Here is a 23263-nt window from a genome sequence, read left to right as displayed (position 1 = left end):
CTACTACTGATGGCTTGGTGCCAGATACCACAGCATACCTTCAGAGGTCTAGTGGCACCCATGCAACGAAAAGTCAGGGCTGTTTTGGTGGCCAAAAGGGGGACCTATGCAATGTTATGTGGGCCATCGTGAGGTTATATCTGATTGGTGTAGTTGTGGCAAATATAACTATACACAGATTGTACAGAAAGCCACATGTATGGTGAGCTTAAAAATTGGTAATTAGTGGTGCTGTTCTAGCTAAGGAGTACACCATACGGTATAGCTGACAAAGTGCTGCAACTACATAGCTGTCCTATTCACAAATACAGCAATCAAAAAAGATGTGGGTCCTTTTAGGGCATAGAAACCAGCAGCTGACAAATTTCCCTGCAGATACGGATAAGCAAGACTTGATTGAAAACATCATAATGTACATTACATTCTTCCATGAAGATTTCAATAAATTATTTTGGTCTGCAATAAATGTAACCACCCATCATGTCACAATCCATTTTCTTATTGTGGGAACATTAGGAAGTATCAATCTCTGCATCCTCGGGCATTAGGCTGAAATTACTCAGAAAAACAGAATTTCCCACAAGTCTGAAAGAATTTAATAGGACAAGTCTCTGAACAACATTGAATGCCCGGGCGTTAACATTTTTCCCTCAGCACCGACAAATCACGCAGTCATTGGCAGTGACAGGCCAGTATAATTGTTCCCAAAGTAGCAGACAAACTTGGACCAAGCCTGGCCTTTCACACATGTCCTGCTGATCCCCTGAGCAATGGGAATATTTGGGTTGTTCTGACTTTGCCCATATCAGGAAGAAGCTAAAGCTTCAAATGAAGGCTGGATTTGTGACCAAAAAAATACAGGCAAAGTCTCCAATACCTTGGAAAAAAAAAAGCTCTAAAACCTAGATAAGAGCAGCATAAAACTTTAAAGGAGACTTTTAAACCCTTTTTAAACAATATAGAATGTCCAACCCAAAACATTGTAATGTATTGTATTATGTTCTCTTAATGAAGACCTAAGCAAATACAGGATAAATTATACATCAGGCACTCAGGCCACTAGTGACATGAACCTCTCTCAGAGGCGTAACTAGAACCTTCAGGGCCCCGGTGCAAGAAACCACGAAGGGCCCCCCGGACCCCTGGCCCGGGGCCCTTCCCTTTAAGCTTGGGGCTCTTTCCACTGATCCTCGGGCCCTTTACTCTTGTTGCGGGGCCCTTTATTACTGTCCCGCAGCGGGACTCTTTCACAGGTTTGGCAGTGGGCTCCCTTCCTGCCATCTTGGGGCCTCCCTGCGGTGGTGGAATGCCAGGGCCCGGTTTCAAGTGTGACCTTTGCGATCCTGGAAGTTCACCCACTGGTGTCAGTAGTTTTTATTTTTCAGTATTTTAATTGTATTATTTTTTATCATTTTATTTTATTTTTTTACAGTGTCACTGACTATGACTCTGTCCATTCAGAAAAGAAAGGTGCTGGAAAATTACATATTTACCGTCCCCTTCGTTTTTCTCTATTGTGAGACACATCCCCTGCAGCAGCCGGCAGGAGAGGGGAGGAGCACAGTGGGGGGGGGGGGGGACCAGGGGAGCACACAAGGGGCCCAGAGACAGCAGAACACATGTAAATTGGATAGGAGGAGTGGCGGGGGCAGCATACAGAGGAACCAATCTCCTCCATTTTCCTCCTGCAGCTACAGGAGGAAAAAGGAGGACAGTGATTTCTCTACATGCTGCCCCCGCAGCCCCTCCTATCCAGGTGTACAGGGGAGCCACACAGGCCCCCTGGAGCATGGGGCCCGGTTGCAATTGCAACCCCTGTAGTTATGCCCCTGACCTCTCTAAGGCTTTAGATTGACCATTGGATGAACCACTCTAGCTGTTTCAATGTGGGGAGACAACTACAAATTCTAAAAAAAACGCAAATGCATAAAAACCAGTGGGTGAATCTGAAATCAGTATTCCTAAAAGGTCAGTTCACAATTGGGGATAATATAAATCCAATAATTCATCCAATCTTCATAAAAAAAACTCAAAAACAATTCAGAAGACGTAAAGGTGTAGCAGCTGATAATGGAAAAAATAAATCAAAGTGAAATTCTATTTAAAACCGATGTGGAAAATTGTGAGTATAATGAAATGTATAAATATTGGTTTCCCAAACTAATGCAAAAAAGTGCTGGAATGATGTTCAATATAGTTAAGTAAAGTGATCTGTGTCAGTGTAGAACATATATTGTCAGTGTAGAACATATAGATGTGCAAATCTAAAGACAATATTCAGTGGTAAACATAAAATAATCAATGTAGAACAAAAATCTAAAAAGGCAATGAATATTGATCAATGTGACATTAAAAAACCATACATAAATAAGTAGATTACAAAGTGCAATGGTGCTACATAAAGTGCATAATGTCCATAATTCCTTTGGAAAGAAATGTTTTTAAAGTGACCGAAGTGCAGAGTGCTCAGGAAATTCCCAAAAAAGGAAGAAATCCGAGTGAGTAAACAGGGTGCATTCAAACTTCCAATTATAGCCCAGCAAATGTGCACAGGTGAGCACGCAATCCAACACCGAGTGCAGTGGCCGCTCACCTCCACAACACTCGGAATGAGCGTTTATATGAAGTGTTTATTCACTCCTCTCCAACCTCTCAATTATCAGCAAAGAATTCGGTCTCCAATGCTTTAAACCCAGTAAAGCAAGGCAGTTTTTTTTTTTGTTAATAAAAAAAAAAAAATGGTTATACTTTTCTAAGTACATATTGCACAAAGTGGTCCCTTACCTCCTCTTTGGCAGTCCCCCGCCTGCTGGCACTATCCGCTACTCCCTCCTCTGGGTGCCTCCTTAGCCAGTCGGGTGCTAAGGAGGCATGCAAGCTAGCAAGCCGGATTGTGTGTGCATCCATAGACACACAGCGCTGGTGAGCCTCGCACCGCTCCCTTTTCACAGGAGTTTGATTGACAGCAGCACGAGCCTATGGCTCCCGCTGCTTTCAGTGTTACCTGTGAAACCATGAAGTGGGAGGAGTGGTGCTGCAGATGGCATAGTGCTGGAGTGGTGAAAGGAGTCAGGTAAGTGTTTAGGGATGGGATGAGTAAAACAAGTGGTGGGGAGTTTACCTTAATGCAGAGAATGCATATAAAAAAAAGGAACAAAAAATGTAGACTTCGAACCACAAAAAATTATGGGATAGACCCACAAAGGTGAGGCATTTTGGATTAGTTATAGTATTGCCCCAGAATAGGAAGAAACAAGAAAGCAATGCCTACTAGCATACAAGGTTTAAAAGGGGTAAAAAAAATTATGCACTCACAAGTAAATGGTATGCCAGCATGGTGAATAGAATGGGTCATCTGCAGAGTCTCTGGTGATGGATGGATGCTGCTGTGACAAGTTTGCCGTTGTCAGTCAGCTTCTTTCGGTCGGCATAGCTGTTTCCACAGCGCCCGGGTGACGTCACATCCGGGAGCTGAGAAGGCAGGAGAAGCGCACGTTCGGAGCATGGGTGCTCCTTTATTAGGCTCTGATGAAGGAAGCCTGATGAAGGAGCAAGCATGCTCCGAACGTGTGCTTCTCCTGCCTTCTCAGCTGCGGGATGTGACGTCACCCGCGCCTCTGCACAGATCTGGGCGCTGTGGAAACATCTATGCCGACCGAAAGACTCTGACAGCCATCAGCAAACTTGTCACAGCAGCATCCATCTATCACCAGAGACTCTGCAGATGACCCATTCTATTCACCATGCTGGCATACCGTTTACTTCTATAAATGCATAATTTCTTTTTACCGCTATTAAACTTTGTATGCTACACTCGGCAGGCACTGCTTTCTTGTTTCTTCTTATGTAGAGCCTCTCCTTGCTCCAGCCGGCAGCCACTGAGTACAGCTTGGCTTATTTGGACTATTATCATCATTGACGTTTGAATACTATCTTGGACTCCCCCGCTATCCTCCCTATCCCCAACAGTTGTCCAATTATATACCTGCAGCTCTGTCCACACTAGTAGAGCGCCATAATATTGTTGTTGTTTTGCCCCATTACAGGGAGTGAGCATCAATAAAAAAAGAATTGGGCCAAGGTAAAGCCCAACTGAACCTTCGGTTTAAGTCAGCAGCTCATTTTTTTCCAAAGCAGCCAAAGCCTGAGTTGAAAATAAGACAGTCCCCTGCCATCATCTGTACAGTGAAACCCTTGCTCCCTTGGTCATAATGATGGTCTTGTTAAAGAGGTCCAATAAAATCCCTATAGTTCTTCAATTAGTAAAGCTCATGCTCCCTGATGATTGAAGTAACCTGTCTCCGACTCAGCATTTCAAACCACTCCAAAATGATCACTGCTTCCCCACCGAAAGCAAGTGCATATACTGCTGCATGCTGGCAGGGAACAGGCTGTTCTACTCTGGTTTTGGCTGTTCTGAAAAAAAAAAACCTAGCATTAATTACGGTGTTCCCCTGGCAGGGACAGCTTCCCACACCTTGCCCCCAGGCGAACACAATGGCCCCCTCACGGCCGCCGAAGACCCGATCAAAGCTGCATTCCGCTCTGATCAGGTCTCCATGCAAAAAAACATGTCATGACATCAATTCCGGGTACTGGCGCCAGATTAAAAAAAAATGACAGCATTCAAAACAGCCAAACTTAGCGTTTTGAATGTTTTAAGTGCAGAAGAGCGGTTTGGGGTCTTTTAGACCCCCAGATCCCTCCACAAGTGTACCTGTCAAGAAAAAAAATATATATTTTTTAAAATGTACAAAAATATCGGCAGATACCAATATGCATTGGCCAAAATATTGGTATCGGTATCGGCAACGAAAAACCGATATCGGTCGATTAATACCAAGTACAGCGCCTCCTTTTTTTTGCCATGGTGAGCAACCAAATAATGTACGATAGAACATCATAAAGTGAAATTACATACCTCTGTGTTGTTTGTACATAACCTCAGGAGGATCTGGAAAATACAGAACATATTACCCAATCAGACAAATTCAGTACATATTTTATTACTATTGTTAAACAGTTACAACATCTTATGACATCATTCTTTTCATACCAGACACAACTGAAGCCAAGCAAAGGTTTCCATCCAGTCTTTCCATGGAGGGCTTCCGTGTATTAAAGTTAGATGGTGGCCCTGAATTGGCATACACTACAATGCAGAGCTCAGAAGGACCAACAATTGGCGACTGCTGCTTGGTGTAATACAGCTATCAGCTCCCTGTTCGGACCTGCAATCACCTGACACAGGGAAGTTACCACAGACGTCCATCTTGGAAGATTGTAATGCTGTAAAATTCTTTGTACTCAATTGTAAAAGAAAATTGAATGACAAAGATTACTGGTAATGATGGAATGATATTTTTTAAGCATTTATTTAGGGGAGTCTAGATCAGCCTTATTAAATCAGGGTGCCTTGCAAAATGCCTAAAAATTGCCCAAAAATTGTATACAAGCCAGCAGGTGGATCAAGTTTATCTTTTAGTTCCACAAAGCCAAAAGGTTTCATCATGCACCATAACAGCCTTCTAGACGCCAGCGTCGTAACAACTAATGAGGCCGCACACCATACACACAAACCCCCCCCCCCGACCACAGCGAGACAGGAGACAGGACAGGGGAAACAGGGGAGACAGCATAGGACCCCCCCTCACTCACCCTGCCTGGATGCAGCAGCAGGCGGCGGCGGCTTCTTCCCCGTCTTCTGCGTCTCCTCATTCCTCCTCCATGCCCAATAGCATGGCTTCTCCTTTCGGCCAATCGGGAAACTGGTCTCAAAACCCGCTTCCTGATTGGCCAGGAGGAGGATTTTACCTCTAATGTTGGCTATCCTACATATGTGGTTGTGGATGCCTAATGTAAAACTATTAGTTTAGAGGTTTTTTTCACATTTTTTCAACAACTTAGAACACTGCAACAAGACAAATTGACTCTCAAAGTATCAAGTATACAATTAACCCTCTAGGCAGTTACAGCGTACAACAAATAGCACATAATGACTTTGGTAACAATGGGTCGCCTCGGAGATTGGGAGGTGAGGGAGTAACAGCCAAGGAAGCACCTTCGAAAATAGTTTAGTTTTTTAACATATACAGAGATTATATATTTTATATATATATATATATATATATATAATATATATATATATATATACATATACATATACACATACACATACACATACACATACATACATACATTACATACATTGTATCTCACAAAAGTGAGTACACCGCTCACATAATTTGTAAATATTTTATTAGATCTTTTCATGTGACAACACTGAAGAAATTACACTTTGCTACAATGTAAAGTAGTGAGTGTACAGATTGTATAACAGTGTACATTTGCTGTCCCCTCAAAATAACCCATCACAGACCCATTAATGTCTAAATTGCTGGCAGCAAAAGTGAGTACACCCCTAAGTGAAAATGTCCAAATTGGGCCCAAAGTATCAATATTTTGCATGGCTTCCATTATTGTCCAGCACTGTCTTAACCCTCTCAGGCATGGAGTTCACCAGAGCTTCACAGGTGGTCGTCTTTCACTCCTCCATGACAACATCACGATGCTTGTGGATGTTAGAGACCTTGCGCTCCTCAACCGTCCATTTGAGGATGCCCCACAGATGCTCAATAGGGTTTAGGTCTGGAGATATGCTTGGCCAGTCCATCACCTTTACCCTCAGCTTCTTTAGCAAGGCAGTGGTCATCTTGGAGGTGTGTTTGGGGTTGTTATGTTGGAAAACTGCCCTGTGGCCCAGTCTCCAAAGGGAGGGGATCATGCTCTGCTTCAGTATGTCACAGTACATGGTGGCATTCATGGTTCCCTCAACGAACTGTAGCTCCCCAGTGCCAGCAGCACTCATGCAGCCCCAGACCATGACACTCCCACTGCTTGTCTTCAGCAAACCGTTTGCAAGCTTTGTTGTGCATCATCTTTAGAAGAAGCTTCCTTCTGGGGACGACACCCATGCAGACCAATTTGATGCAGTATGCGGCATATGGACTGAGCACTGACAGGTTGATCCCCCACCCCTTCAACTTCTGCAGCAATGCTGGTGGCACTCATACATCTATTTCCAAAAGACAACCTCTGGATATGACGCTGAGCATGTGCACTCAACTTCTTTGGTTGACCATGGTGAGGCCTGTTCCTGTTAAACCACTATATGGTCTTGGCCACAGTGCTGCAGCTCGGTTTCAGGGTCTTGGAAATCTTCTTATTGCCTAGGCCATCTTTATGTAGAGCAACAATTCTTTTTGATCCTCAGAGAGTTCTTTGTCATGAGGTGCCATTTTGAACTTCCAGTGACCAGTATGAGTGAGAGCAATAAACACCAAATTTACCACACCTGCTCCCCATTCACACCTGAGACCTTGTAAGACTAACGAGTCACATGACACTGGGGAGGGAAAATGGCTAATTGGGCCCAATTTGGACATTTTCACTTAGGGGTGTACTCACTTTTCTTGCCAGCGGTTTAGACATTAATGGCTGTGTGTTGAGTTATTTTGAAGGGACAGCAAATTTACACTGTTATACAACCTGTACATTTACTACTTTACATTGTAGCAAAGTGTCATTTCTTCAGTGTTGTCACATGAAAAGAAAATATTTACAAAAATGTGAGGGGTGTACTCACTTTTGTAAGATACTAATTATATATATATATATATATATAATTTATATTAATAATAATAATAATAATAATAATAATAATAATAATAATAATAATAATAATATACACACACAGTTAGGTCCATATATATATATTTAGTCAAAGCACAATTTTTTTTTTTTTTTTTTTTTTTAGGTAATTACCAAAATATATTCAAGCTATAGTTATATAATGGATATGGGCTGAAAGTGCACACTTCCAGGTTTAATTTGAGGGCATGTACATCCAAATCAGAGGAAGGGTTTAGGAATTACAGCTCTTAAACCCCCCCCCCCCCCCATTTCAAGGGACCAAAAGTAATTGGACAATTGAATCAAAAGTGGTTTCATGGCCAGGTGTGGGCTACTCCATTATTTCTTCATCAATTAAGCAGATAAAATGTCTGGAGTTGATTCTATGTGTGGTGTTTGCATTTGTAATCTATTTCGGTGAACCTTCATCATGCGTTCAAAGGAGCTGTCCATGCAAGGCTTCAAAAACAAATCCATCAGAGAGATAGCATCAACATTAGGAGTGGCCAAATCAACAGTTTGGTACATTAGGAGAAAAGAAGAATGCACTGGTGAGCTCTGCAACATAAAAAAGACCTGGACATCCACGGAAGACAACAGTGGTGGATGATCGTAGGATCCTCTCCATGGTAAAGAATAACCCATTCACAACATTCAGAGAAGTGTAGGACACTCTCCAAGAGGTGGGAGTATCATTGTCAAAGTCTATAATCAAGAGAAGACTTCCCGAGAGCAAATACAGAGAGTTCACCACAAGGTGTAAACCATTCATAAGCTTGAAGAATAGAAAAGCATGATTTGACTTTCTCAAACATCTAAAAAAGCCAGACCAGTTGTTGAAAAGCATTCTTTGGACGGATGAAACTAATGCTGGCCATACACTTACTGGAAAATAATTTGAAAGTCTATCATTTGGTCCGTTCGTTCAGTTAATGGGCACGAATAGAAAATCGGTTTTAACTTTTCAGGCGAAAAATCGAAGGAACAGTTTGGAAAATTTTGCCAAACGAACGATAAATTGAAAGGTTAATGGTGTTTCTCGCCCAAACTGTTTGCACTAGGCATATGTGACAAAATGAACGAAAAACTGATTCATTTATGTCCATTAAACGATTTATCATTCAAAATTCGGTCTTTACATGATGGCACAATCATCTGCTTTCACGGCCGAGTGCTTGTTTTTCGAAAATGAATTTGAATGATTTTTCGTATAGTGTGTGGCCAGCTTAAGATTAATCTGTACCAGAATGACGGGCAGAGAAAAAAAAAACAGTGTGGAGAAGGCTTGGAACCCCTAATGATCCAAAGCACACGTCATCTGTAAAACATGGTGAAGGCAGTGTGATGGCATGGGCATGCATAGCTTCCAGTGGCATCGGGTCATTGGTGTTTATTGATGATGTGACAGAAGCACCCAGATGAATTCTGCAGTGTTTAGAGATCTACTGTCAGCCCAGATTAAGCAGAATGCAGCAAAAGTTGATTGGACAGCGCTTCACAGTACAGATGGACAATGATCCAAAACACACTGCAAAAGCAACCCAGGTGCTTTTGAAGGAAAAGAAGTGGAATATTCTGCAATGGCCATGTCAATCATGCATTTCACTTGCTGAAGGCAAAACTAAAGGCAGAAAGACCCACAAACCAAATAAACAGAAACACACACACACATATTATATATATATATATATATATTACACACACACACATATAATATATTACACACACACACACACATATAATATATTACACACACACACATAATATATTACACACACACATATACACATATATATATATATATATACACACATATATATATATATATATATATATATATATATATATATATATATATATATATATATATATATATTACAATAAACCATGTTCTCCAAGACGACTCCCAATTTTTCCCATGGCCATAAAATTACTGCATTCTTTGTGGTACACTTTCCTTATGGGAAACACTACAAAAGGGCCAATTGTATGGTTTTATACATCACAGGCCAAATGTTTCCAGTCCTCCTCTGATATCTATGGGCACAATAAGGGAAGATGATCCACAGATACTGGTCATGATAGAATCACCCCATCATCTTTGTCTGAATTAGGTGTCATGTATTCAGATGCAAAATTATAAAATCAAACATTATTTTCCCATGGGTAAAGCAATGCTTTTTGAAGAATGAATAATATAATGGGTCTTATGCAGAGGAAGGAAAATTGCTAACTGCCTACACAGTAGACAGTTTTTTGGATAACCCCTTTATTTTTCAGCATGCTTTTCCTCTTTTATCTGCCTCAAGCTTGTGGGAACAGATTCAGTTACAGACCACATCAAAGCTGACACTGGTTCCTAAGAAAATCCCAATAAGGACAAACACAGATTATGGCTATCAGCACAAGTTTACTCATCTATGCACAGATGCCTGTGGTCTGTCTTTTTAATGGATTCTGACCTCTATCACAGCTAGACTGCAGCCCATATCTACAAATAAAATTTGTAACAACATCTGAAACTATTAAAACTGTACAATGTCTGGAAACAGATCTGTGAAGGAAATAGCTTGAAAGTAATGAAGTGATTCTCTCATATTAGTACTCTCAATTAAAAAAGAATTACGATCAAATTAAAAAAAAAAAAAACAACAGGATGTAGTTTAAAAATGGGGAGCTGTCGAAGTCATGAAATACAATGGATTATCACATTTGAAATCCCTTTATAGAGAGGGAGGCAACTTGGTGCTCAACCTTTGAACGTCTCGTCAATGGCAATTAAAGTATTAATCGCTTACTTAAATCAAATTTGTGAAGTGGACTAATGCCAGCCATAGACTGAGCAAATTTCTTTCAGTTGCAGGAAAGAAATTTGCTCAATTCCCCCATCAACACAAATTGTGTTGCTGGGGGAATTCTAACACAGTCTATGTATTAGTTGTGAAAAATTTTAACAGATTCATGACAAATGTCCATGTGTAATATTATCTCTCACCCGCAGGTGGTTTGGTGAGCTTTGACGTCGTGTGTAAAGATGGCTGCCGCATATCCAATAGACCATGTGGTTTTTGGGGGTAAGTGCACCTATGTCTTGCTGACATCACTCACAAAACAACATTTGAGGGGTCAGCAGGAATATTTACATCCTGTGGATGGTCTCTGGTCTACAGGACTATAAATAGTGTCTAGCATGGGGGAAAGAGGTTTGATTTGAGAGGTTTTGCAGTTTGGAGCTGTGGAAAGATGCAGCGGAAAGATGCAGCCAGGATCCAATTGTCCTGTTCCAGATATCGATTGCAAGCTGTTGCCAGAGTTAAGTATTATTTGACCTTTCTTTGGGATATTGGGAATAGGAGTGTAGGTTTGAGTCTTGTTAATATTTATAGTAACTCTCATGTGCAAGAAGCTTTATGTATTTTGATGTCCAGTAAAGTTTAGTTTTATGCATTTTAAACATAAAATCAAATCAAAACTGCTAATTTTAAAATATTCCCTATTTATATTTCAGGGGCTATCCAGTATACCTTCATTATAAATTTTGTTGTTCCCACATTTGTTACAGTCTATTTGGAAACCGCACTAAAGTCAGTAATACGTGAACAGCAGCAGTGACTAATCATGAGATATAACCATAGTGCAAATCAGAATATTCAATTAGTCGTGCTAGTAAGTGAACAAACAATAAATATTGTGACAAATAATAAACAATCACATGATGTAAGTGGTGTACATTATGTAAGCGATATAAAAAAGTTCATTTAAGAAAAATAGTGTTAAAATGTAGTAATTGAAAATAAAAATATAATAAAGGCCACGCGAATATAGACACTGAAGGATTCTTTAACCTCTTCCCCACCACCCGCCGCCTATTTACTGAGGCAAGGTGGCTCTCCGGCGCAAACCAACGTAGGTCTATGTAGGTCGCCCGCAGGCAGCTAGGGGGCGAGTGCGCGCTGCGCTTCCGCCCCCACTCGGCAGCGGGGAAGCCGATGCACGTGTCAGGCGACTCCGATTGCCGCCTGACACCCGCGATCGCTCCCCGCTGAGAGAGAAGAACGGTCAGCTGTTGTAACTACAGCTGACCGTTCTTCTCCCTGGAATGATCATAGAGCCCATATGATCCTTCTATATAGGATCACAGGTCTCCATGATCATTTCACAAGGCACGCCCCCCCCCCCCAGTTAGAATCACTCCCCTAGGCTCACATTTAACCCCTTGATCACCCACAATGTTAACCCCTTCCCTGCCATTGTCATTACTACAGTAACAGTGCATATTTTTAGCACTGATTACTGTAGTAATGTCACTGGTCCCCCCAAAAGTGTCAAAAATGTCATAGGGGTCCGATCTGTCCACCACTAGGTCGTAGTCCCACTAAAGATCGCCGCCATTACTAGTAAAAAAAAAATTAATAAAAAAAAAAAACACAATAAAAATGACATAAATCTTTCCCGTAGTTAGTAGATGCGATAACTTTTGCGCAAACCAATGAAAATACGCTTATTGCGATTTTTTTTTTTTTTTTTTACCAAAAACATGTAGCAGAAAACAAATTGGCCTAAAATGTTAAATTTTGATTTTTTTTTTTTGGAGAATGTTATATAGCAAAATGTGAAAAATATTGTTTTTTTTTTTTCCAGAATTGTCGCTGTTTTTTGTTTATAGCGCAAAAAAAAAAAAAAAAAAAAAAAATCGCACAGGTGATCAAATACCACCAAAAGAAAACGATTTGTGGGGAAAAAAAGGACATCAATTTTATTTAAGTACAGTGTCGCACGACCACGCAATTATCTCTTAAAATAACGCAGTGCCGAATCGCAAAATATGGCCTGGTCATTAAGGGGGAAAATCTTCCGGTCCAGAAGTGGTTAAAAGACAGTTCATATAATGTTTGACAACCAGTCACTTGTGTGAAGAATCACTCTGTGGCACCCACTGTCTTTTAAGGAATTTTAGGGTCTATATTCACGTGGACTTTATTATGATTTTTATTAGCTTTATTTACTAATTTTTTTTACACAATTTTTCTTAAATTACCTTTTTTAGATTATTTCCATCATGCTTACCCCTTTGAAAAAGCTACGGGCTGTTGTAGCGCAACGCGTCAGGGACGAGCAGTGTCGACGTCACTTCCGGTCTTCGGCCGAGACCGGAAGTATCGGAACTCGCCGCATCGGCGGCTGCTGTATGACTTTTCTGCTGACATACCACCATTGTCTAGTAAGTGTTTAGTATCATTTATACAATAAACGTATACCCTGAAATGCTACACTATGAGAGTTTCTATTCCTTGAGCACCTGATAGATGTACGGAGAGAGATTTGTATACATCTAAGCCGGGATTACCTGATGTCTGTTTACAACACTGGGTTTAAAGCATTGGAGACCGAATTCTTTGCTGAGGATTGAGAGATTGGAGAGGAGTGAATATACATTGCATACAAACGCTCATTCTGAGTGTTGTGGAGGTGAGCGGCCACTGCACTCGGTTTTGGATGGTGTGCTCACCTGTGCACATTTGTTTGGCTTTAAGTGGAAGTTTGGATGCACCCTGTCTACTCACTCGGATTTCTTCCTTTTTGGGAATTTCCTGAGCACCCTGCACTTTAGTCACCTTTTATACATTTTTTTATTTAAAGGAATGATGGACATTATGCACTTTATGTAGCACCATTGCACTTTGTTATTGACTCATTTTATTTTGAACCACATTGATCAATATATTATTTATTGTCTTCTAGATTTATTTGAACATCGATTGTTGTTTTTATTATTGAATATCGTTTTCAGATTGCACATTTACATATGTCTTACACTGACACAGATCACTTTATTTATTTATATTGAACATCATCTCAGCACGTTTTTGTATTTATTTGGATATCAACATTTACACATTTTTTATTCACAATTTTCCACACCGGTTTTAAATAGGGTTTTATTTTTATCTTTATTTATTTTCTTCCATTTTCATCCACTACACTTTTACGTCCTTTGAATTGTTTTTGAGGTTTTTTATGAAGATTGGAAGAATTACTTGATTTATATTATCCTGATTTATACTATCTCCAATTGTCAACTGACCTTTAAGAAATACAGATTGCAGATTCAACCACTGTTTTTATTGCATTGAAGGAGCTAGAGTGGTTCATCTTAAGAGGAGAGCGCTGATTTTTTTTGCTTCTGAATACTATTTGGATATGTGGTGACACTGCCAAATCGGCTGCTTTCTCTGTGGTGTCCCACTATTGTCTTCAAATAGTTGATTTCATTGTTATTGAGGGTGTCGATTACCTCGTTTTAGCGCATAAGTTTTGTTGTATTATCATATAATGTTTGACAACCAGTCACTTGTGTGAAGAATCCCTCTGTGGCACCCACTAGCTTAATATTATGGATGCTTACCAGATGATGTGGACCTTCTATCACTAGAAAGGTCTAACAAGCTTAATAGTAACCCTCTAAGGGGTAGTGTGGTTGGAGGGGGTTCTCCTATGGGTCTTCCCGGAAGAGCAGGTGTTTTTTTCTTGTTTGCTGGCAAACGACTATTTTTAAACTAAGGCTGTTATTTTACTTGTGGAATGTTAGTGCATTTTCTATTATTTTTAATAAAGTAGCCCATACGGTATCACACTGTTGGAGTTTCTTCTCCTATATATCAATCTTCACGGCCAATCTTATTTTTATCCTGGAGAGGACTAGCGGGAGTTTGGAAACATAGGAAGAACCCCCTACCATTAGTAGGAGCCTGGAACTGCAGAACCCCACCATCCACACTACCCCTTAGAGGGTTACTATTAAGCTCGTTAGACCTTTCTAGTGATAGAAGGTCCACATCATCTGGTAAGCATCCCTAATATTAAGGTGGTGGGTGCCACAGAGGGATTCCTCACTCAAGTGTCTGGTGGCGGAACATTATATGAACTGTCTTTTAAGGAATTTTAGGGTCTATATTCACGTGGACTTTATTATGATTTTTATTATCTTTATTTTTATTTACTAATTTTTTTTACACAATTTTTCTTAAATTACCTTTTTTAGATTATTTCCATCATGTTTATGTGATTGTTTATGGTTTGTCATGATATTTATTGTTTGTTCGCCTATATTTATGGTTTGTTTACTTACTAGCGTGACTAGTTAATGGGGGAATCCCTTCCACGGAATTAATATTTTCTCCTGGCAGAACACAGTGATTATTGCTAGCGGCTAGAGCAATCGCATGTAGAATCTAGCAGACTGGTTGTACCCAAGGTGATCATTTGATCACCTTGGTAACAATCAGCCTGCCCATACGTAGTTTTGAATCTTGGCTGGTTCCTACTGAACCTGCCGACATTCAAACCGTCTATGTCCGGCTTTACGTAACTATGACAAGATGAGAAGCAGAGGTGACTATAAACAGGGGCAAATGTGAGCTGAACAGAACGTTATAGAACACCTGTGCTCAGTTAACCTCTCTTTTATTTCGTTTTTGGGTTTAACACCGCTTGAACTCAAGAAGGTATTTTTGCAAAATGCATTAGACAACAAAATCATGTACAAAAGGCAAGAATGCCAAAAACAGTTTGATCTTCCATCTCCTAACCTGTAGGTTGCTTCTTCTCTGTTCATCTGTTTCCATGTCCAGAAGTTCATCAATGTTCACCTCATCCGGCATATCCACCTCCTGCAACATGGAACAAGAATCCGATTAGCAAAGAAAAGGTTGATTATCAGGGTTTTCCTCTGGCTGATTTCCAGCTTTTTAATCTGATCACATTTGTGTGGAGGAAGCTATAGAGGAAAGGGGAGGTGTTTGAATAGTGAGCCTGCAGGATGGCTGCTGGGTCTCTCAGGGGCCCTAAACCCACTAACAGGGTTATTATTCAGTAATCACCAGAGCCGCACAGTTCCTGGAAGACATCAGATCTCCAGTGGGAACCAACATGCCGGAGATAAGTCACTTCTGAGATATCCAGAGGTCACACTGTTTTCCTAGCTAAATGACCTCACTCACAGCCATGTTTATTGAGTGAAATGAGAGCCTATCTTCTGTAAATACATTCCAACCAATGTAGACACTTTAAAGTGGGTCTGTCACCTAAATATACTAGAAGATGCCATGGTCTACTTCGTAATCCATTAGGAGCAAATTAGATATTATTTGAGGAAAACTAATTCATCAGTAGCCACCCGGGTGCAACATTTGCATTACAGTAAAATGTTATTTGGTCAGTGCCTATATGATCAAGCATCTAGAACCCTTGATACGTATCTTACCAAACACACTCAAATATACTGCTGGGAATGCTTACCTCAAGCTCTTTGCAGATATTAAGTACAAGAAGTAAGCCAAATACAAGAGCAGCGGGACAACCCCTGTACAGTACTAGGATAACCCCAAAGGCTCCTTTACTCTCAACATGGTTGTAAGGTAGCTGCCTCTTTGGCAGTTTTACTAAATTAGAGCTGACTGATTGTTAAAATGTAAATAAATTTGGCAAATACATTCATGAGAAACATTAAAGAATATGTTTACCCAACAAGTCATATTCCTTATATGTGCCTGCTATAGCATGTACTTGCATTCAAAAGCACCCTGTTCTTTTTGTTTTGCTTCCTTTGTGTGAAATACCTGGTGTTTTTTTCAGTCCCTCTGCTTACCTTTTAAAAACTAACCATACTAGGCACAGCATGGTCAGTTCTCTAGGTATGCTGAGAACTCCGCATGCTCTCCTCCAATGATGAGACTGGTCATGAAACCCTATGAACCTCTGGGTTCATTGGGTTTCATGACAAGTCTGATCATTGGAGGAGAGCAGGCGGAGTTCTCAGCACACCTAGAGAACTGACCATGCTGTGCCTAGTATGGCTAGTTTTTAATAGATAAGCAGAAGGACTGAAAGGAACAACAGGTATTTAACACAAAACTAAGCAAAACAAAAAGAACAAGATACTTTTGTATGAAAGTACATGCTACAGCAGGCACATATCACAAATATGAATTGTTAGGTTTACATATTCTTTAATGTTTCTCAGAAATGTATTTGCATTTTAACAAATCAGTCAGCTCTAATTGAGTAAAACTTCCCAAAGAGGCAGCTACCTTACAACCATGTTGAGAGTAAAAAGGTGCCCTTTGGGGTTATCCTAGTACTAGTTAGTGAGATATATATATTTATATATAAAAATCAGTCTCATGTGGTCACCTTTATGTAAAATGGTACTGCCAGTCATTGTCTGGGTCTAGATTGAAGTAGAAAATAACATCAAGGGGTTATCTTTGATGCAAATCCTATGGCAAGCTGACCTTACACTACTAAAATTTAGTTAGAGAATTTTCATTTTAAAAAGGCTCGTTTTAAGTTGTTTTCAACAGCAGTGGCAAGAAAATTCAAAGGATCAAGATGGAAAATTTTTATTCTAGGCCATGTATCCACAGACAGCAGCTATCTGGGACATGAAGTATCCAATTTAGGGTGTGTCCCTATCCTTAATTGCTAATTGAGTGAGAGGACTGGGAAACAAGGATTTCGGGCACAAATGTTTTTTTAAAAACAAATTATTTTATTCAAAACATATTTAAAACCAAAGAAAAATACAGGCATATAATTGTGTGTTAAGGACCAGACTAGACCCATAGATGGTCTATACTGTGGTGTATCTTAATACATACAGTTTAGAACAATGGTTTACATACATCTCAAAGTACAGAACAATTAGTAGTCATGTTATTCTCAGGACTATTCACTCACGATCAGACAAAAACCACCGGCGGACACCAAAATAGACAAGGTGTCGGTCCGTGGGATCAACTGAGAGTGTGAATTAACTTCCACCATATAATATTTGACCTTTGCTCGACATGTTTCGCTTTCTTAGGAGAAAAGCTTCATCTGGAGCATATCATTTCGTTTGTCTGTACAGTAATAGTCAGGCATAAATCTCAATTCCGTAGGGGAGTTTTTTAACGAAGAGGACTGTTGTGCGTTTGTGGAAAGCGCCGTATTTTGGCACCTATATGAGCATGTAGTAGTGAGGGTAATCACTCCATATTTACTGGAGAGGACGGGAGCCTAATGCATGTAGCGTGTCCCTTATGGAAAATTGTTCTTGAACAATCCCACTTCTAACAGTGAATGTGGTTTTCATTTGAGGAAAATCCATTCCAAAATCAAATGTTAAAAGTAAAAATGTTTTAATTACTTTTGAACAATATTTTTCAAGTCACCAAAAGTACTGATGAGAATTTTTTCTACACATGTTCGTATGATTGTTCATACAAGCTTTTATTCAAAAATCTACTAGTGTATGGCCAGATAAAAGCAGAACTAAACTCTCCAATCCTTTGCAACCAAGGAAGCTGTAATCTTAGCCTCTGTATGATCTGTAGCTATCATAGTGCTGCACATGTGATCAGTTATGACACCAGCCATTTGATGATTTGTTTGACAGTTTGGTTGAGAGCAGAAGCAAAAATGTGACTGTAAAGTGGGGTACACACTAGTAGAAAATCTGCCGAAAATTCCCCTCCGAGGTAAAATCGTAAGATTTTCGGCTAGTGTGTACACAACTTTCAGCAGCCAATACCGACATTTTCAATAAAAAAAAAAACAGAGGGACAAACACCAAAACTTTTATCCATCCCCAGACGAACAATTTTCGTTTAATGTGTATGCAGTACGTCCGTGAAAAAATCGGATACGAAAGACCGCGCATGATCTGAAGTTGCCGACAACCCGGAAGTCTAGGAACAATTGTCCCAAAAAAAAAAAATAAAATAAAAAAATCGGACGAGAAATTTTGTGAACATTTATGCACTGTCAACTAAAAACGGTTATGAACGCTGAGCAAGAGAGAAAAATCGGAGGATATTTTGTCCAATTTCCGTCAAGTGTGTACGGGACTTTAGCATTCCCAGCATTCCTTGAATCTAACAATGGGGCCTAGACTTGCAGAGCGGGTGTATATTAAACCTAATAGCTATGTGAAAATATTTCAGAGACGGGTCATTATTAGTCCAGAGAGTTCATTCATTATACATGGCTATATAAACAGGAAACCATTACGTCTTTTTGCCTTCTTTAAAATGTTTCTTTCGAGACACATTTATACTGAAACACTGCCTACATATCATTTCACAGGTTAAGACCTGTCACAGAGAAAGTGCTGTCTATTGCAATGGATTGTTCATATGTTCTCGTTTGTGTCCCCAACTATCCAATTAGCTTTTACAAAAAAGCCAACTGGGTACAGCACACAAGACCGTTACATTTACCACCCCATTCACATCCGTGAAAGAAACTTTAAACTCTGTATATACAGCATGCTTTGTCCACTGCAGCCAACTTCCTTGGCATTATGCTAAAGCTGCCCATACATGGATCAAAATTTGACAAGTTAGGCAGTTGGATTTTGACCCATGTATGGGGCAGGGTGGGTGAACAGAAGTCAATTCACCATTCTTACCTATCTGCCCTGTTGGATTTTTCTCCCCGCTGTCAGAGTACAAAGACACACTGAGAGGACTCCCTCTCCACCTCTACTGTGTGGATTAGGGAATCAAGACTTTTTGACTGTGGGTTGAATGACAAAAAATAATCCTCTATTGACTGCGTAGCAATTCTGCCACTTAAGCCAGCCATAGCCATCAGGGATCAGCTGAGATGTGATCATCTATGGGCTGGCTGGTTGTGCTAAAGTTGATCTATTTTTTGACTTTAGTATAATCAGCCTGTTGAATTTTTTTTAACGCGATCACTGCTGGCGGCTAAAGCCGCCGGCAGTGACCATTGCGTTCTCTACATGCTCCCCGTCAGCAGAACACAATAGCGCTGCTGAGGGATTCAAGAATCAGCACTGACTACATTGATGGGGGGAGTCAAGTGATGGCATAATCTTTGAGCTGCTTTACACACATTCCTAAGGCTCCTTTCACATCTAGGCGTTTTTGGGCTATTTTCTGCTCTAAGCCTCAGCTCTAAAAAACGCCCAACAAGACAAATCCCATTCATTTCAATGGTCCCTGTTCACATCGGAGTGTTCTGTCGCCTTAAGCAAGAAGCCCCTCGCTCAAAAAAGTACATGAGATTCTTTTTTGGCAGATTACAGGCATTTTACTGCTTTTCATCCATCACTTGTCAGCACAAAACGCTGCACAAACGCCAGAAAAAACACCTGCAAAAACAGCAACGCCTAGCTGTGAACGGAGCCTTAGACCCCAATAAGAATCTAGCCTGCCTATGTACTGCTTACAATTGTACAATGTTTTATTAAATGTGATACTTACGTAAGCTTGTTTATAAAAAACTCAAAATGGACAGAATATACAGAACAGTTATTTGGAAAGATGCTGGGTCTTTTTGTCTCTGTTCCTCACTGCAGTAATTATTAACTTGGAAAAACTGATCAATACTTGGATAGGGGTTGTCTTTCTATAAAATTTCCAAGACACATCTGTATAATAATAAACACTAACCAAATTTAACAATCACAAAAAGGCAACACATCAATCAGAGCACAGATCAATAAACTGCTAGACAAGAACAGCAGTCCTTCTTTCGATAAATGACAATTTATAGGTTGCCAAGGATCTAGGCTACTTATGTCAACAATATACGCAAGCAGCTGAGCAGGTCTGAATATTGACTTGGTCAGGCAGTGAATGGGTTAAAGTGTAACCCCAGCTTAATGGTTTCTTTTGACAAAAAGGGAGATGTCCCAGATCAATCATAACGATTATCACACACTGATAAAAAGTTAAGTTAAAATAAACATTTCTGATGTGCATGTGTGCTTTCCATTTCAGAGGGGTAGAAATATAAAACTTCAGCCAAAACCTTTTTCTTTTTTAAAGTTTGGGATAGAATGAGAATATTTAGAACATATTTCAGTTTTTATTGACCCCATCGAGACGATTTCCCTGAAATTTCTACCTCCAGAAACACCACAGTAAATAAATATAAAATTGCCAACATATAAAAGCAGAAATCCCCACTAAAAGCTATCCCCTTTGGACTTGGTCTGGTGGCAAGTAAAAATGTTGGGCATTGGTCCTCAGGATAAACAATGAGGGTGGAAAATGGGCATATGAAAACCCCTTTTCACTTAAATCTTTTTTCCCCCACCTAAATGATGCAGGTGCAGGCTACTAGTAAAAAAAATAAATAAACTGCACATTTTTTTACCTGCAAAAAAGATGTGCATTTATTTTATTTTATTTTTTACAAAGGTGAACTTATCCTTTAAATCCAATCTCTGGGCAAAATTTGGACTTCTTGCAGTCAGGAAATGAGGCAGGCTCTGATTTCCTGCCAGGGCTGGGACAAGGGGTGGGCAGGAGCGGAGGCTGCCCTGGGCACAATGATTTATTACAAAGATGGGGGCGCCCTGATCCCTAACCCTAAGTAAATGGGGGGCACAGTTTGGCATCTTTGCCCTGGATGACCTTCCTGCAGCTTCTAATGCACAAGGAGAAGCTTACAGTGTGCTGTGAAATCAGAGTAAGCAATTTCAGTAGAGGAAAGGAGCCTGTACAACTGTGCAAGATTGAACGCAAGGCTGAAGTTCAGCTTACCGTAATTACCTGCTCTGTGCAATTGTTTTGTACAGAGCACCCCCGATCCTCTCCTTTCTGGGTCCACCAATGGCAGTCTTGGCTCCTTCCCTCTGCTGAGTGACCCCAATAGCAACCTCTCGCTCTAAAGATCGCGGTGATACCTTACATGTGTGGTTTTGAACACAGTTTACATATGTGGGCGGGGCTCTGTATGAGTTCGCTTCTGCGTGCGAGCTAATGGAGACAGGGCGCTTTAATTTTTTTTTTTTTCCCTATTTTATTATTTTTGATTTTTACACATTTAAAAAAAAATGTGATCATTTTTATTCCTATTACAAGGAATGTAAACATTCGTTGTAATAGAAATAGCCACGACAGAACCTCTTGATTGTGAGATCTGGGGTCAAAAAGTCCTCAGATCTCACAAGTAAAAATCGGTTCTTTAAGCCGGTTGCTAGGCAACGAGGTTTGACGCCATCTTGCCCTCACTCGACTTCCTGTCTAAGAGGATCCAGGACCGGATCGTTGGGGGGGGGGGGGACCTCTTCCGCCGTCCCGTAAGGGTGATCCCGCAATGAATCAGTCACTGGGACCACCCTTACCTGAAAGCCGATCGCCCGCCGTTTTTAAAAATACCGGGGTTATGGCAGCTATCTGCTGCCATAACCACGGTATTTAGTGTCAAAGTAGTGATGTACATCTGCGGTAGGTGGTCGGTAAGTGGTTAATACTTACCCCCATGTTGCTGCATCAGTGTTGAGATGCACCTATCCCATGCTGACTCCAAGACCAAGAACTGAGTAATCACATGACCAATAATTGCTCAGTTCCTGGTCTGTTAGTCATTGCTGTCCACCCTGCACTACCAGTGCTTGCTGAAGTACTGGGCTGGAGAGGGGGTGGGCGCAGCTGGCTCCGGCTGTGCTCTGAATGGCGGTGCCGTGCGTCAGGCAGTGGGCTGGATCCTGACAATATTGTCGGGATCCTTTCACAGCCTGGTGTGGCTCTGCCCCATCAGCTAATAGCAGGCAACGAGTCACAGGAGAACAAAAGTAGTTGTACTCCTGTGACCTACAAGAGAAGTATAGTGAATAAAAAAAAAAAACAAAAAAAAAACCCACTTTTGGCCATACTACTCTTTTAAATCCACTGCAACAACAGCCTTTATGAGCATCATAATTGCCATTTGTAACTTGCAAAAATTTTTCAGTGTGGTTGTCTGGGTGTTGGACAGGTCGTAGGTATCATTCTGGCCACTCTAACCAAGAGTGCATATGACCTAGGCCTAGCCTGATTGTGGGATCCCCCGCCAGGATTCTTACATCTAATTGAGGTGTGGGTGCATTTGTTGGTGTGAAATCACCCTAAACCATAAATCAAGGTATAATAAATTATTATTTTTTTTTAATGGTATGTTTGAAAAGACAACTCAGCGCCTTTTAGGCTACGTTTCCACTAGTGCGACGCCAAAGTCGTGCGATTTACAGTGCAACTTTGCAGTCCAACTTTGATGCAACTTTTTTGATCGGACTTGACACACTCAAGGTCGCATCAGGCACCTTTTCAAAGTCGCTGCAACTTTAAGTCGCATTGATGGGAACGGGTGCCATTGAAATTAATGGGCGGTGACTTGTCATGCAACTTTATGTGTTCAAAGTTGCACAACAAAATCGCACACTAGTGGAAATGTAGCCTTTATGCTGGACATACATTATCCGAAATAACGAGCAAACTCATTTTCGAAAAACTAAAAATCGGCCAGAGCAGAGCAGACGATCGTGCCATCATGTAATGACCGAATTTCGAACAATAAATCGTTCAAAGGACATAAATTAATTCAGTTTGTCACAAATACCTAGTGCAAACAGGTTGGCCGAGAAACACATTAACCTTTTAATTTTTTGCTCATATATCGTGCGGCCGGCAGATTTTCAAAACTGTTCCTTCGATTTTTCGGCTCTGAAAAGTTGAAAACGATTTCCTATTTGTGCCCATTAACTGGACGAAAAACGGACGATCGGACCAAATGA

At 40.5% G+C, this 23263-nt stretch overlaps 1 protein-coding gene across 1 annotated transcript in view; it reads right to left on the bottom strand.

The window, feature by feature from the left end:
* The window catches only part of LOC309560238 (protein phosphatase 1 regulatory subunit 14A-like), a 66396-nt gene that overhangs the window by 16164 nt on the left and 26969 nt on the right, over positions 1-23263 (bottom strand). The window contains exons 2-3 of the mRNA XM_082263814.1: positions 15282-15362; positions 4922-4954 (exon numbers count right to left, since the gene is read on the bottom strand). Coding sequence (XP_082119940.1) covers positions 4922-4954; positions 15282-15362 — 114 coding nt within the window. The remainder of the gene's footprint in view (positions 1-4921; positions 4955-15281; positions 15363-23263) is intronic.

The sequence above is a fragment of the Pelophylax lessonae genome, assembly GCF_965119305.1.
Source record: "Pelophylax lessonae genome assembly, chromosome: 7".
Lineage (NCBI taxonomy): Eukaryota > Metazoa > Chordata > Amphibia > Anura > Ranidae > Pelophylax > Pelophylax lessonae.
The sequence above is the reverse complement of the archived record's forward strand: the minus strand, read 5'-3'. Positions and strand labels throughout refer to the sequence as shown.